Source organism: Ictalurus furcatus, chromosome 18 (assembly GCF_023375685.1).
Source record: "Ictalurus furcatus strain D&B chromosome 18, Billie_1.0, whole genome shotgun sequence".
In the NCBI taxonomy this organism is placed as follows: Eukaryota; Metazoa; Chordata; class Actinopteri; order Siluriformes; family Ictaluridae; genus Ictalurus; species Ictalurus furcatus.
The window spans coordinates 14,354,389-14,371,943 of NC_071272.1; the positions used below are offsets into that span (position 1 = coordinate 14,354,389).

Sequence of the window (17,555 nt, forward strand, 5' to 3'; positions counted from 1 at the left end):
TATTAAGGTTTGGATTAAAACCCATTCACTTCAAGTGACCACCAAAATAAGCTAATAACAATATGCAATAATATTGATAAACTCTTTGATAATGATGGATTGTGCTTTTTTCTACCACTCTAACTGCCACTGTCCCCATTTTGAGAACTACTTTGAAATATGTAGCCTACAAGCACATACCATGGTTAAACAGTTCAGTTCATTTTATGGTTACATTTTATGTGTCGAGAGTAAATCATTTTCACAGACTCTTCTTACAATAACTGTCTCTAAATCAGCGCGACATTTAATAAGCATTTCAGTAATTCCCGTAAAACCTTCTTTCCTCAATAAGGGAACGCCGAGGGAAACCTACAGTGCGCATGCGCATTTGTTCTGCCTGTCTCTAGCAACATGGCGGCCCCCGTAGACCTAGAACTGAAGAAGGTAAATCCTAATAAATGAACAGCGGCTCTTTTAGCATGCACAGAAACTCTCTTTATGTTTTCAAGTTCGCTGAGTTACAATAGAAACTGTATATTCGTGTTAAGAATCCTGGGTTGGAATCTTGTATAGCTGAATTACTTTAGTATAAGAATAGCGACGTGGTGCGAGTTGAATGTAGGTTGCTAGATAATGGTCAAGTATAATAACGCATACAAGTATAATAATATTAATAATAATAATAATACAAATTTTATGATTAATGATTTGCTGAGGATTGATTTGATCGGTAGCTAGCTAACTTTAATCCTTTACCTAGTCACGTTTTCCCAGATAGCCCACATTCAAGCTATGAAAAATAGTATTAGTTAGCCAGCTAATCAATTTATATGTCAGTATTGACATATATGTTAACTTAGTTATGGGTCAAGCATATGTGATTGAATATCAAAATGCAACAAAACCTGTCGTTTCTGTAATATATTTTGTCATTCCAGTGTCATCCTCCATTGAAATATATTGTGTTCCTGTCTGTACATCTCTCAGGCCTTTGCAGAATTGCAAGCCAAAATGATTGACACACAGCAGAAGGTGAAGCTCGCAGACTTACAAATCGAGCAACTGAGTCGCATGAAGAAGCATGCTAATCTGACCCACGTCGAGATCACTTCACTCCCCAATAACACTCGTGTGTATGAAGGAGTAGGACGCATGTACGTATCTCCCTTGTTGTGCAGATGCTGTCACATTTTATCTGCTGTTACCACTGAAGGTCAGGGTCAAGGTGTTGAAATTCATAGATTTAGCTTTACTCTTACTACCTTACAGGTTTATCTTGCAGTCAAAAGATGAGATTAATAATCAGCTGATAGAAAAGCAGAAAACAGCAGATGACAAGATCAAGGAGCTGGAGGTAAAGTTCTTTTTCACACACTCGCACACAGCAGGGTAATTTACAGGAGTTGTGCACTCGAACACTTATTTATTATTCACTCCATTGTGAAATAAGACAGGACTAGTGAAGCACCAATCTCACTTCATCCATTTTCAGTATGATATCACAGCTGTTAAGATACAGAATCTGTATTGTTGGCTAATCACACACATTTGTAACATAAAACATGTTTCACAGCATGAAATGTAACTGATAAAATGACATGCCATTGATTAATAAATAAATAAATAGTTAGCATTGGCAAATTGCTGTTGTATTAGAGGAATAAAACCCCTCGGGGCCTGATCAGCTTCAGGGAGGTAACAGTAACTCTGTTTGCTTCGGGTCACATCACACTACCTCACCCTTGATTATTTTCTGATTGTGTTGTGGACGCGTACTGATTAAATACTCCATTGCGAAAATGAAAGGACTAGGGAGGCACTGATTTGACATTTTTGTTTTTTAATACAGATATATATCGGAGCTGGTGTATGTAAAATTGGTTTTGTCAAAAAACATCTCACACACACATTTGTGGCATAAATTATACTGGAAATCCAATTCAGTATTTTAGGCACATATTTGGTCCCAGTAGCAGAAAAATAACTGTAATGTGTGAAAATCCCAATTCACAATCATCTTGTATTAAATACTTCTTATATCTATATAATATCACTGAATAATCATGTAATTAATTAGATTTAACAGTGTCAGGGAAGTGAACTAATGCACTAGTTGTAGAATATTGAAAATGTTTTGTGGTGAATATTTGATATTGTTGAGACAGATTATTTGACATTATTTGATATATTATTGAGACAGACATCGGTCTTGGCATTTTTGTATTTGTCTGCATTCTACAACCAGTTGAATTTCAGAGTTTGGGGGAAATTCCAAACACAAAAATAGTTCCCATTTCAACATCTTCCTGATTGTTCTCTATGCCATTCTGCTCTTTATCGCATCAGATGCCCATGATGTCGTTATAACTAATCATCTGCTTTGCATCATGCCCTGCAGAACTTCTGAAGAACTCAGGCTGTCAGGAACTTAAGAGAACCAATGAAATGGAACATGATGTTTCTTGACATCATACTGAATGTTTTTCAACAACTTTCTTGATTTTAGGGCTTTACATACATTCAAAATTATTGCGTTTTTTAAAATACAAATATGAAACCTGAAATTATTATTTTATCTTGTTTTAACCTTTGCTCAAAGTTTTGCCATAATTTAATATATTATTTAGAATCATAAATAATTAAAGCTTCATCTTTTTTTCTCTTATTAACTTAAAGATCAAGAAAAAGATGAAGCTAGCCTAGCGAGGGAATGACTGTTTATAATGACTATAATGTAAGTGATAGTAACTATACTTTAATATGTACAAATAAATCTTGAAATTCTACTTGAGTATTTTACATATTAGTGTATAGTTACAGTTCCTGGAAATGTAGAGGCACTTTCCTGTAAAACTGTTGTGGTATGAGAAGAAGGAAATACTTTGAAACATGCTGTTATAGGAAAATAATGAACTCTGGGAGGTAACGGCTTCACATCGCACCACCTTGTAGTTGATGATTTTCCTATAACAGCAAACCCTGACATGTTTTATTTCTTATGTGAATTATATCTTCGATACTAAGCCTCAAAAGAGAAGACAGGACCTTAACTGTTAATGTTCAAGGTTGTTTTGGTTCTGGTCAGCAGAAGAGACAGAATGCCTTATCCATTATATATGGAGTGACGAAGACATTCAAATGCAAATGGACACAATTTATAGAAACTCAGCACCATTATGGTGCAAGTGGTGGCACAGTATATATTTATATATATACACACACACACACACACACATATATATGTATATATGTGTGTGTGTGTATATAATGAGTCTTTATTGGTTACATATACAGTAGAGCACAGTGAAATTGTTTTCTTCGCATACCCCAGCCTGTCAGGAAGCTGGGGTCAGAGCACAGTGTCAGCCATGATATGGTGCCCCTGGAGCAGAGAGGGTTAAGGGCCTTGCTCAAGGGCCCAACAGTGGCAGCTTGGCACTGCTGGGGCTTGAACCCTTAACCACTAAGCCACCACTGCTGTGTGTGTGTGTGTGTGTGTCTATATATATATATATATATATATATACACACACACACACACACACACACACACACACACACAGCAGAAGAGATGGAATGCCTTATCCATTATATATGGAGTGACAAAAACATTCAAATGCAAATGGACACAATTTATAGAAACTCAGCACCATTGTGGTGCAAGTGGTGGCACTGAGAACATCATGAAAAATGCATGACATGTGCCTGGCTGCATGGCACAGAACAGTTTACCATATGAGAACAGCTCCTTGTTTGCAGCTATTCCTGCACGATGACATGCCATGCTGCCAAAAAGTGCTGTTCTTCACCACTTAAGTTTTGGTACCAAAGGAGAACAATGAGCAGTTGAATGTACTGTAGAGCTTACCATTTTGCAAACCTGTGTGTACAAATGTGACGTATGAAATTGCGCAATCGATCAACGGTTTGGACAGAATTCTTCTATGTGAATGAAAATCTGTGATTATGAAGGTTTACATATGAACTGCCCTCTTTAATTCAGACAACGGGTTTTCAGCTGTAGCACCAGTAGTGCTTGGTGAAGTGTAGGAGCTGCATTTAGTTTGTTGCTTTCAGCAATGCACTTCTACCAAACAGCTTGTTCTTATGGATACTGGATAATGGATTACTTATAAATGGAAAATGGTAAAAGGCAGGGATGCAGACTGAGAGGAATCATTTTTAAAAAGCTTCAAAGCTGAACATTTGTCTTTTAATTTAGAATAATTTTTGTTACAGGAAAAGTAAAGAGTTTATTTAATTGCCTGTAATTCTGGAGTTGCCAGTATAGCTGGCACATATTTACACAAGTTGTAATTAGTGTAATGCCTTTTTGGCTTATGGATTTGACCATGATTGAACCTCAAAAGCCTCTGGTTTGTGATCATGAGTCCATATTATCAGTGTTCTTCACCTATGTCCCTACTGAAACAGTGCACAGGTGGCATGGATGATTACACATCAGCACAGGAAATGAGGCACTGCGTCATTATCTAATTCACCTTCCATCTGTCTGGGTGGGATGAGTCATAAAGTTTCAGTTTCATCATCTGCCTACTGTTATAAGTCTGAGTCTGAGATTCTCATTAGTAACTCAATGCAAATATTTGCTCTTTGTAGCCCAGATGCTGTGTTTCCACTTCTAATATGAATAATGTAACCTTTTGATGTGCAGGTTAATCTGATCAGTTTAAGGCATTCTAATTAGCCATGTGTGTAATTATAAATATTAAATGTTCCATAGCATGTTAATCATCTAACCTTTCATTATGGTTTATCAGACATGAAACTACTAAAACTACATTTGAATTTATGTTATTTCGACAATGTGCTGCTTGTCATATGGAGAAGAGATAGTTCTTCAGCATTTTTAACAGTTTTTATCTCGCTTGTAATTCTGCCAAATGAGTAAACGTAATTATTAAACTGTTTTAGAATATTACACCAAATGATTTTAGAATCGTCCTCATGTTACCTGCCGAATGCAGTAGTAGTAGAGTTTATATATGGGAATTGTCAAGTAGGATGAAGGAACAGGTGACCTATTAAAGGGAAAACCAGGTGGCTATTTTATGATGTGGGAGGCATTTCTTTTTTGCTGTCATGCGGCAAGTCCACTTGTCCCCATAGTCATTGCAACTCAATACAAAGTTCCTCTGACTGATCACTATCCTTTGGTGCAAATTTCTATCCTGATGAGAGTGGCCCATTCACAAGGCATGAGAGCTCATTGAGGTAATTTTCATCATCAAACCATTCAATCATATGCTATGGCCTGCGCAGTAAGTAAGATTTTGGAGCGACGTGTTAGACAGGGGCCTCCACTACCATCATCAAAACATCAAGTGAGGGAAAATCTTTTGAAGGGTGATGTTCATCCCTATAGTACAGTTCCAGGGAAATGTCCTGTGGTGGACTGACTCCTTACTGATACACATTGTTGTTGTTTTTCTCCTTTAATGTGTCACTTGTCTGAAGCCTCCTCTCAAGTCTAACAGGATATACATATACATGGATTACCTGTTAGCTGGATTAGATTGTTAATTTGACATGATCCTTCATTTCCTTCAACGTCTGTTGTTAGACTTGTTACCAAGTCGACAAGTCCCTAAGCTCAAACCAGCTCATGACCAGCCTTATTCAATGTAAACAAAATGAGATCACACTATTAGAAGAATTCTTATCAATACAGAAAATCACACTCATGAACTTGCTAAATAAAAACAAAAACACACACGTGATTTGATACCAAGCAGTTTACAGCTGGAGTTCATAAGTCTCTGCTACTTGTGTGTTTGGGTAGATCATTTTAATTAATGTGTTAGCAAGGGGGTGTGAGAAGTATTGCCAGCTCGAATGATCAAATTCATGTTATAATTAATAATATAAGTAGTATAAGTATATTGATATACAGATATAAGTAGTATCCTTTAACCATGTTAAACTAAACTGCATGTTTTACTGCAATGTGCACAAGGGAAAAAATGTAATTGCCTCTCCAGGCTTCCATACAATTTCCTCAAACAACAGTTCTCAAACAATCCAATCCAGCAAAAATTTCTGTTCTCAGATGCATTTGTTGAACAGAATTAGGTTTGGAATGATAATGTTGAGTAAATCTGGCATCATTAAAAATTGGATTTGTTAAGTAGTGTGCACAAATTGAGCTCTGGTTCTGATATGTTGAAGATTCTGAGACAACAATGTTGTGCTATATAACTAAAGCCAGGTTCACACTGTAGGATTTTGGCCACGGTTTGGTCATCTGAGGCAAATTCCTATAATCCAAGATTCCTATAATCCTAGACTAAAATCTGTAGTTCCCCGACAGCAGATTAATGGCCGTTGTGATCAGATTTTTCCTCCGATTAAATTCTGCCAGTGTCAGAAGATATGAGGCTCAGTCCTGTAGTGTGGCTTCTCCTATTCTGTATGAGTCTTCTTGTGTGCATCCGCTTTTTGCGTCTTGACTGTCGTACAGTCCGACATTAATGACCACTGAGATCCTACAGTGTGATATGGCTTACAGCAGGGATCATGTTCGTGCAGTCTGACAAGCAACAGTCACAGAGGACTATTAAAAATCGCACAGTGTGCACCTGGCTTTAGAGTTTTCTTCTGGCTGACTTTGAATGGCAGCTGTGGGGAATTGAGGGATGGGTTTGAATGTTTGTGTTTTCTTGTGGATTTGAACGAGTGTCTTGTCTTGGTTATGCACGGTAATTCCGCTGTTGTGAAAAATGTGGTTCTGTGAGCCATATGTGCAGTGTTGGCTGCCTTTAATTTAATTTGGATAACTGAGGAATCAAAATTCTGGTTGGATGTATCCGATTCTGATTGAATTCATCACAATTTGCATTTGCACAAGAAAAATGAAATATGATGAATCTGATTATATTACTGCACAATGATGTTAGAATTAAAAAAAAACATACTGTGTAGGTGCATTTGTGTTTCTCAAGGTAGAAACACTGAGTTGTATGCAAAGATTTGGCAGCTGATTTTTGAAAATTAAAATATTAATAATATTTCTCTGCCAAAATTAGTGCACAATTACTGCATATTAGATGAACTTGAAAAAATTGTAGTTGTGACATATGTTTGGACACCCTAATATGTAATGTGTGGGTACTTCTTTAAACAGTTGATGCTAGATTTTTAAGGTATTTTTTGGATCATTGTTCTGTTTTAGAAGCCCCTTTCAGCTTCAGTTTCTTGGCTGACTGTGTCGTGTTTGCTTCCAGTTATATTTACTGGAATCCATTCTTCCATCTACTTGTACAGTGTTTCCTGTGCTACTGGTAGCCACACAACCCTAATGCATAGTAGACCCATTTCATCAAATGCTGCTCCTTTTTTTCTACAAACCTACATTTAGTGATTTGTGGCCAGAGAGTTCCATTTTTACATCAGTCCACAGCACGTGTTTCCAAAATGCCTCAGGCTTACCTAGATAATGTTTTGCATGCATCAGATGGTCACTTTTGTAATGAGGCTGCAGGTTGTGCATGTTTCTTTCTGATGACTCTTCCATGCAGATTTAGTTTGTACAAGCAGTGCTGTAGAATAGACATAAAAGAAATATGTTAAATAAACAAAAAGCAACCAAGTGTTATTTTGCAGGGGGTGCCCAAACCTTTGCATACAGCTGTATAGCAGTGAGACATTACAAAGTTAAGAAAAGCATTTGCATTTAAACTTAATATGGGGGAGTAATCCTGTAATTAATTATCTGCACATACCTAATTCTAGTATGCCCTAGTTGCCTTAAACCGATGTCACACTATATATTGATGCTCCTATAAATATGTCACACGGCAATCTCTATCCACAGTCATCTTCATTTTCCAGAAAGGAAAGGTGCTTATCTTAAAAGGGCAAACACATTTATTACAGGAGATGTCAGTCCTTATTTAAAAATGATTTATAGACTGTTACTATATGTGGATTAAAACATGTACTTTTTATTAAATGACAGTGCTCATGCAACTCCAGATTCTACCACTTTGGGCTCTGTGTCCTTCCTTTTTTAAAGTATCCTTCTGCTCCACTTAGTACAGCAGCAAAGTTTGTGACCTGTTTATTAAAAATGCAGTGTAATAACACGGACAATAACACATACATGCTAATAAAAAATTTCAAATCTTAAGGAAATTGGTATATGGTTTACCATAGAGGAGAATGTCTGAACTTGACACCCAGTTATATTATTACATTCTGTATACCAGATGAACAACATCACTGTTGTGTAAGTGTTGGCTCATCTCTAGCATTGCGTGTCTGGGCCTGTATGTGGCTGCACTGTAGATGGCGGTTTGGGTGTAATCCCAGGCTGGGCCACTGATGATGTGCAGGATAGCTGGCCAGGAATGCAGCTGAGGGCTTCCCTCACCACACAAAGTGGTGAAGTGAGGACAACACATAGTGCCTTGTCACGCTCTTGACATCGTATTTATCTCTCAGTGCCCACGCTCTGTTCATCATCTATCCTGTATCTACTGAGCCAGCAACAAAAGTCCTGCTTAGAGAGAAGACCAGTGGTACAGCAAGCCTTAAGAAGTTTCATAATTAATCCAGAGATTTATGGAAATGCGGATATGATAATGTGTTTGCTTGTTGTGAAATGGCACTGACTTGCAGACTGTGTGCTAAAACATGATGCAAACTGAGGAGGTTCCTTAACTTGCCCCCTAATAGCATACCGTTGTTTGAGATGCTGGTTTCCTTTTTAAAATCATGTGTACATTGAGATGACATTGCTGCCATTTTTTTTTGGATAAGACGTGACTGTACTGTATTTAGACCGAAGGGTGTGCATGAGCTCATGGCTCTGGTGGCCACTGCACCCGCTACCCTGGAAGGAGCAGTGATTTAGGAGGTAACATGATGTCATTAACATCCCAGCAGTTTGCTGACCCCCTCAGGGATCCTCGTGACCACTGTGTATGAGTGATGACAATACGTCTGCTGATGATTCCTTCATGAACTCATAATTGGCCCAAGATGCAGGTGGACTCTTGGCTTGCTGTGTAGGAGAGACTGAGTTTAATGACAGATCAGTTTATGGACCTGTCAACTCTTCTGCCTTGTCATGGGCAGGACATTGTTTGCTGTACTGACAGGAAAGCATGGGTGATGGCCGTTATTAATACTCAAGGGGCCAGCAGGATTAGTCGTGAGGCTTGGGTGTCAGCACTGGGTGTGAGCTTGGGGACAAATGTCCCTACAAGGCACTTTGATGCTCAGTCCCTGTCTTTGACATCTGATAGGTGTCTTCACACCATCAATGTCATGAGTGACATAACCGATAATGTTATAACAGATAGCATTAAGCTTCTGTGCAGCACACGCTCTGGTACAATTGTGGTGCAGACTTTTAATGCCCTCTTTTTTTAATTTTATTTTTAGAAATCCACTGGTGTGTTCTTGTTGTCATCTCACAGTCATCTGACTTGTTCTCAGGACAGCATTGCATATCTTATGGCATTTCTTTATGCACAAGTTAGGCATATAATTTAGAATAAACTGAATAAACCATCTTATTTTTGGATGCAGGATTGCAATTCTTTTAACCTCTTGGTTTATGACTCATGTACACTCAAGAGTATGACAGACTTATTTTTATCCAGTCTTGGGGAGTCTGCACTTCACCACTTAATGTTTCCTTACTTCCACACAATTACTAATTCAGCCGGTTAGTTTATAATAATAATAATGACAGCAGCAGCAACAACACTAATAATATTTTTTTTATTGTTGTTGTTATTATTACTAGTAGTAGAAGTAGTATTCATACTAAACTGGGATTGAATAATATGGGTCAATTCATTTGAATGACTGATCGAAGTGCAAAAAGTGTTACTGCAGCAGTTTTATGCAGCATTCTTATAAGAAACTGGAGGAATCTTCGTTTGAGATGCTGGTTTCTTTTACAAGAGAATACTTGCTCAGTCCCTCTAGGATTTTGCAAAGGCAGAAATGAATGCAAAATGAAGGAAATTTTGCAATATTCGGTGGAGCTCGCAATTTTTCAAAATGACCACAGATTTTTCGCAGATTTGAGCCAAGACCTGTCGTGTGATGTCATCACAACGCACGTTCAGTCAAAGCCCTCTTCGATTCACGTGCGTCGAACATGAGTACAGCTGAAAGGTCTCATTTACCAACAAACATCACTGCAAAACACCATGCAAAACAATTTTGCGCAATTGCAATTTCACCAATTCAAGTAGTTTTCCACAAACACACACTGCAAATTTCATCGCAAATTTTGAAAAAAACCACAGCAAAATCAAGCATTTTTGGCCGCAACAGTCACAAAAAACTCCATGAAATCCTGTATGGGTTGCTTTTGACTGTGTATGCAAGATGGCTGCTTCCTGCTATCCGTTGATTACTTTGTACTGTTTTAGAGCGTTATTGAGTACATTCACTAACTGCTTTTCCTATTACAATTAGTGTTTGATTTTTTTTAAAACCTCTCATGAAGCCTTTAAACCTACTTAATGAACAGTATTGAGTACCTGTTTTCTGGATTTTCTAGATTAGCAAACACTTTTAAATGTAAGCTAATAGTTTTACATTTGAGATACTGCTCATTAAAGTAATCATGCTGAAAATGTAAGTTTGAAAAGGAAATGGAACTCATCAGTGTGTTTATATTCGCTGTGCATGAAATCGCTAAACGTTACAGATTGACAGTTCCACACCCAGACGGACAGGGCTCTGATGTGCCATCTAGCGGATGTCGCTTAAGTACATCCTTCAGATGAACGCAAGAAATGCGGGCGAGGTTGTTAACACGTTGTTGTTGCATTTACATTTAAATTGACAGAATTTAGCAGATTCTCTTATACAAAGCGACTTCCAGAAGTGGTTTGTAGTCTTTGTGAAAAGATAGCCTAATAATAGTTTAACATGTCACAGTCTATGAATACCATTGAGCAAAAACTCTGTTAGGTGGGCGGTTAGTACGGCATGATAAACACATGTTGGAAGTTTCAGATATGGTTTACACTTGCCAAAGCAGTGCTGTATTAGGCTCTGTTGTTCTTTAGTCACTGAGAGATTGTGCTGGCATTCCCGGCAGGTCAGCACTTCAGCGCCTTGCAAAAGAGGAACATCCAAAAACAAACAACAAAGGGCCCTATTTAAAAGAAGGATGCGTGCAGTCTATCTGGCCTGTCGTGTGTGCTGATTGAAGTTGCTCAGAGCACAGAGGGCTGCTGTTAGAGGCCCACTGAGGCTTGAACAACGAGAGGTTATACGACTTGACTCACAGATCGTCAGAAATCTTGTCTTTGTGCCTCCTTCTGCATTGTTCTGTAAAGGTCAGCCTTAAAAGGTATCATTATCTTCTGGCAAGATTGTTTCCTGCTGGAGCAAGTGGGAAGGTTTTCCCAACTCATGTGCTGCTTGATGGAAGAAAAATATAGTTTTCCCCACTCAGTGTTGTGTCTAGCCTTGTGTGAATGGCTGGATAGCTTTTTTTTTTTATAAAACATCTAGTGAATTTAGTATGAGCAAAATGCTGCATAGGGTACTATTATGGTTCTCTTTTTTTGTATGATGGGAAATCAGTATTCAGTAGTGGGCAGTGGTGGCTCCGTGATTAAGGTTTCTCATCTGAAGGTCAGGGGTCCAAGGCCCAGCATTGCCAAGTTGTCAACATTAGGCCCTTGAGCAAGGCCCTTAACCCTCTCTACTCCAGGGGCACTGTATCATGGCTGATACTGCGCTGACCCCAGCTTCATTACAAATATTTCACTGCAGTGTGAAATGTGACACATAAAAACTTCCTTTCTTCTCCTTCTACATAGTGGTCATCAGGAAGAAATAAATATTGTGATATATTTGTTTCATTTTGCATTCATTTTGAATGCAACCAAAGTGTCATAGTGTGGTACAGTGATCTAGTGCAGATGTGGGTGATGTGTAGCTGGGAATTAGCCAATCACACATTGCACATTAATGTCCAGTGCAGTCCAGTACTAGTCAGTTGAGTCCTTGATGATGTTTTGAGGGATGTTGATATCATCACTGTTTCTTTTTGTGCACATTAAGCTAATTCTTTCACTTAAAAAAAAAGTCTGATTCCACAAACCATAACCTAATGCGTATGTGTAATGTTCATGTGTAATGTTGCAATAATCCCGGCCCTGGGGGAAATACATAGCATTAATCACTGTCCTTACTGTATTTCAGTAAATTCTGTAGGGCTGCCTGGAACTTTGTGATTTATAATTTGTTTCTCACAGACAACTAAAGTAGTTAATGAACAGGCAAGTTTAAAAATATACATGCACATGAAATGATGTTCTAGTTGTTGACCTCCTGGTCAAACCTTAGGAATGAATCTTCCAGGCACTTTTCACTCCTGTTGTTTGTTCTGTCATTTCACTGTCATTTTAAAGATATTGTCCACAGTGACCTTTTAAGAATAAGTACCTGTTCTATATCTGCCTGTAGATTGATGGAATGTGTGGTATGAGACAGAAAGCAGTTGTTGTCATAAGTTTTATCAGGGTTTCTCAGGACATATTTCTCTTTGTATATAAAGGTACCTGCCAGTGATAAACAGGAGACATGATAATGATGGAAAAGGTCTCCCCTTCTTATCCTACCCAGCCTTCTCTTTCTAAAACAGGAAAGTCTGTGGTTAAGCTGTGGTGCTTTACACTCTCATCTAATACCTCTGTTGCCTTTAATGTATCGTTCACAGACGCTGTTTTGTTGGTGAACAGGATCAGCAAGGTGCTATAATTAAATCTTCCTTTCATTGCACAATGACTAACAGTTTATCTGATGCCATTTTGTCAAAAGCATCAATGGAGCCTTGTTGCTTCCATACCAGTGTTTTTTTTTCCAAATTATTTTAATTTTGAGACAAGTTAAGTCAAGTTACAACTTAAGAGACCACAGTAACATCAGCTAAAAATAAAGATTTTACTGTAAACTGACTACACTGGCCATACTGCAGTCCTTGTTCCATCATTCGTTCATTGAGATTGTGGTGGACCCAGAGCCTATGCCAGGAACACTGGGCGCAAGGCGGGACTACACACTGGATAAAACATCACCCAGTCCATCAATTTAACAGAGCCAGACCACCTGCCAACAAGAAGATTTGGGAAGTAGGAGAAAACTGGAGAACCTGGAAGAACCCAGAGAAACAGTGAGAACATGGACAGTAACCCAAGTTCAGGATCTAACTGGGCAAACCGGAGTTGTGAGGCAACAACACTGCACCACCTAACTACAATGATCAGCCATAATATTGTGTAGGTCCCTCTTGTGCTGCCAAAATAGCTCTGACCCATCGAGGTATGGAATCCACAAGACCTCTGAAGGTGTGCACCAAGACATTAGCAGCAGATCCTTTAAGTCCCACAGATACTCAATAGGATTGAGATCTATGGAATTTGGCGGCCAAGTCAACACCTTGAACTCTGTCATGTTCTTCAAACCATTCCTGAACGATTTTTGCAGTGTGGCAGGGAACATTATCCTGCTGAAAGAGGCCGCTGCCATTAGGGAATGCTGTTGCCATGAAGGGGTGTACTTGGTCTGCAACAATGTTTAGTTAGGTGGTCTGTGACAAAGTAACCTCAAAGACCAGGCCACCTTCTTACATTGCTCAGTGGTCCAGTTCTGACGCTCACGTGCCCATAGTAGACACTTTTGGCAGTGGACAGGGGTCAGCATGGGCACTCTGACTGGTCTGTGGCTACGCAGCCCCATACGCAGCAAGCTGTGATGCACTGTGTTCTGACATCTTTCTTTCATAGTTAGCATGAACTTTTTCAGCAGTTTGTGCTATAGCAGGTATTCTGTGGGATCAGATCAGACGGGCTAGCCTTTGCTCCCCACACACATCATTGAGCCTTGGGTGCCCATGACTCTGTTGCCGGTTAACCAGTTGTCCTTCCTTGGACCACTTTTGGTAGGTAATTAACTCTGAATACTGAACACCGCACAAGACCTGCCTTTTTGGAGATTCTCTGACCTAGACGTCTAGCCTTCACAAAGGCCTTGTGAAAATCACTCAGATTCTTACACTTGCCCAGCTTTCCTGCTTCCAACACATCAACTTCAAGAACTTACTGTTCACTTGTTTCACAGATGAGCTGCTATTATGTTTCTACTTCAGAATTGATGAACTGACATGTTGAAAATGTACCACAGTGAAAAGCTGCTGAGCTCTTCGGTATGACAAATGCAGATTCTACTTGTTTTGGGGAGTTACAAAGCTTGCCTTTTAGCAGTATGTATAACTGACATAGCCAAACCCAGTAATTAGATGGGTTGTTGTCATGCTTTAGGTTATGTAGTATAAGTTATAGTTATAAATTAGCATAATTATTATATGCGCATTTATTAGTCTTTTTATGGTACGTGTGATAATCCAGCAGGTAGACCATGGTTACTTTGGCCCTAATGTAGCTGCACTTATTACAAGCTTTCAGCATTAAACATTACTATATAAAGACCTCTTACTTGTGTAGATATTTTCCAGGCCTGACAGAGAACATGCACAAGCCCCAAACTACAGTAACAATAGCAGGACAAAAACTAAATGAGACTACCCCAGTAGGGATCTCAAAAGTGCTGTTTTATAAGCAGTATTTAAACATCATGTGAAAATAAAAACTTTGACTGCTACATTAATGAGACTTGTGCAAAGAATCAGCGTATGTATTTATGTACCTTGCAGATCGACTTTGCAGGGGTGCGTCTTTTCATTGGAAACATGCCATAGACATTCCTTTTCTTATTGTTTCCACACAAATGCTTCCTCATGTGACTTCCCATGAGCCTGCTATTATAGTTATGTGCGTAGTATGCTTTAATATTTCAAGGAGTGTTAGCAAGAGCATGGAATTACATGGAGTTTGTAGACTGAAGAAAGCACACGTCAAACTTGTTGAACTACAAAGTTCTTGAACAAATGCAGGTATGTGAGAAAGTAACCCGTCAGTCGTTTAGTGTTCTCACGTATAATTCATGCAAAAGGAATGTTGGTCATAAGCCCAAAGACCAGCATCTACACAAGTTAGACTTGAGTGGTAAATACGCATGTGAATCCATATGTTTCACAACAGTGCTGTTCATGCGACCTTGGTTTGGGTTATTTGAGATGTGGTCAAAATGCCTGTGAGCCAAAGGTACACTGTTGTAACTGGTGTGTGTGTGTGCGCGCACTGTAGTAATGACTCGAGGCTCTTGTACAGGGCATGTTTGGGAGGTTTCAGATAACAGCATGTTTCCCGACACCACTTTAATTTAGCCATTCACCCAGGTGTTTGAGACGTGCCCCACCCTTCCACCTTTATTCCTGAATGGGCTAGTGTATCTTTAGAATTTTAAGCTTTTGAAAGGGTCACTTCATCAGCCGAATGAAGGAAATGTAATGCCACATTTGGTTTCAGTTGTAAATGTCAAATATTGGAAATGGAGATGTTTGTGTATCTAGTGTGAAAAGAGTGTTTAGTCTGTCGTTGTTTTCGACATATAAAGAAAAAACTCCTATGAGAGTGTGTGCACGTGGCGGTTATTTGAGAAGCATTGTTCACATACTTACCTGCGTATCTGGGCTATTCAGAGCAGAGACATCACTGAGCAGCTTTTTTTTTGTTTTTTTTTTTTGGCTGCCTGTAAAGTGTTAGCGATTTTACGCCAACTATTTTGGGAAGCAAAGTGTCTGGATTAAAAATTATCTGGAATACTGATTCATCGTGATTTATGTTCGTATAATACCATGCAGATATGTAGCCTTACTTTCTGTGGACGGAATATGTGTATGTGCTGTTTACATCAGGTATAACATTACTATATGTTTGAGTCTGATTTGAGTAACACTAAACATCATGGATTAGTGTTCCATACATAGATTAAGTGTACTGTATTTTCCTGGACAAGTAGCTCTAGTGTATAAGACACCCCTTCTATCCATCTTTTTGATTAAAAGTTGGTTGGTTGATAGAATGGATGGTTGGAGGGTTTACTGTATGTACATCTACTGTATGTACAGTCGGATAGATGGATGTGTGGGATGGATGGATGGATGGATGGATTGAACAGTTGGATGGATGGATGATTGTTTGGTTGGACCATAGATTTTAGAGACTCCTGTTGGAATATTGCCTGTTTTTGACTGTCTCTTGTAGTCCTAAGAATGTTATGGTATAGATGTCTTTAGGCTTGAACTGATTGATGATGGTATCAGGACCTGCAGATAGATTCTGTTTATAACAATGGCTGTTAAATTGAAAAACATGTCTGCAGATATAAGATTTTTACATGCTGTCTCTGTCTCTCAAATCTCTGTTCTTTCCGCTGCTCTGTCTCAGAAGTTGAAAAGTCACTTTTCCTATTTCTTTTCTACTTTGCTAGCACATCATTTCATACGGCAAGTGAAAAAACACTTGGGCTTCTCATGTGGTAACCATAGGAAAGCGCCATAACCATTTATTTCATAAATAAAACCAAAAAATGTTTGATCACCTTTTAGTGTATTATTCATTCATTCATCTGCATAACCACTTTATCCTGGTCAGGGTCTCAGTGGATCTGGAGCCTCTCCCAAGAGGCTGGAAAAGGCGGGAAAATTCAATTGGGATGGGACTCTAGTCCATCAGATACACACACATATACTTGTTGAGCACTGCATTCCAGATTTAGTCCCACTTTTCTGCCATAATATCCTCCACTCTTCTGGGAAAGCTTTCCACTAGATTTTAGAGTGTGGCTGTGGGGATTTGTTTTCATTCAGCCACAAGAGCATTAGTGAAGTCAGGCACTGATGTTAGGCGAGAAGTCCTAGGGTGCAGTCAGCGTTCCAGTTCATCCCAAAGGTGTTTAGTGGATTGAGGTCAGGGCTGTGTGCAGGCCGCTCGAGTTCTCCCACTCTAACCTTGGCACACCGTGTCTACAGAGAGTTCGCTTTGTGCACAGGAGCATTGACATGCCGGAACATGTTTGAGCCCCTTAGTTCCAGTGAAGGGAAATTGTAATTGTAATTCCAGAATAGACAAAGACATCCTATACCATTGTGTACATCCAACTTCGTGGCAACAGTGTTGGGAAGAACCACATATTGGTGTAATGGTCAGGTGTCCACAAACTTTTGGCCATATAGTGTATTATCAGCATTCTGTGATTTGCTTGAGGGTATAAGCAGACAATGGTTTTTCAAGGTGTTTTACTCAATATCACGTCTTATCTGTCTCTCTTTTCTCTACAGCAAAAGAAGACGTACCTGGAGCGCAGTGTGAAGGAGGCAGAGGACAACATCAGAGAAATGCTAATGTCCAGGCGGGCGCAATAATGTGCACATACAGCCCTTTTTTCACTTACCTTTTCACATTTAAACACGTTTTGCATGTTCCTGGGGAATACAGTTATTTCTAGGAATGGAAAACATGAATCATTGTTCTTTTCGAGGGGGGCCAGTAAGACTGGATGAATATGGGCGTGGCATGTAGGTCGGTCAGTTGTTAACCGTTGCTCCTTTCACTGTGATGTGTCATGTTTACTTTTTCATTGGGGTGTAATAAAGTTGTTTTTTCCCTTTA

At 39.0% G+C, this 17,555-nt stretch overlaps 1 protein-coding gene across 1 annotated transcript; it reads left to right on the forward strand.

Moving 5' to 3' along the window:
• Nucleotides 1-334: 334 nt before the first annotated feature.
• On the forward strand, nucleotides 335-17,555 carry pfdn1 (prefoldin subunit 1). The gene is made up of 4 exons (XM_053648380.1): nucleotides 335-426; nucleotides 970-1,136; nucleotides 1,252-1,336; nucleotides 17,225-17,555. Exons 1-4 carry the CDS (start codon nucleotides 394-396, stop codon nucleotides 17,306-17,308), a joined length of 369 nt encoding a protein of 122 aa, XP_053504355.1. The 5' UTR covers nucleotides 335-393; the 3' UTR covers nucleotides 17,309-17,555.

Bases quoted from the DNA above. Each gene is read 5' to 3' on its own strand.
- pfdn1 (XM_053648380.1), top strand. From the start codon at position 394: ATGGCGGCCCCCGTAGACCTAGAACTGAAGAAG. The intron at 427-969 runs GTAAATCCTAAT...TACATCTCTCAG, and splicing joins TAGACCTAGAACTGAAGAAG to GCCTTTGCAGAATTGCAAGC. The intron at 1,137-1,251 runs GTACGTATCTCC...ACTACCTTACAG, and splicing joins TATGAAGGAGTAGGACGCAT to GTTTATCTTGCAGTCAAAAG.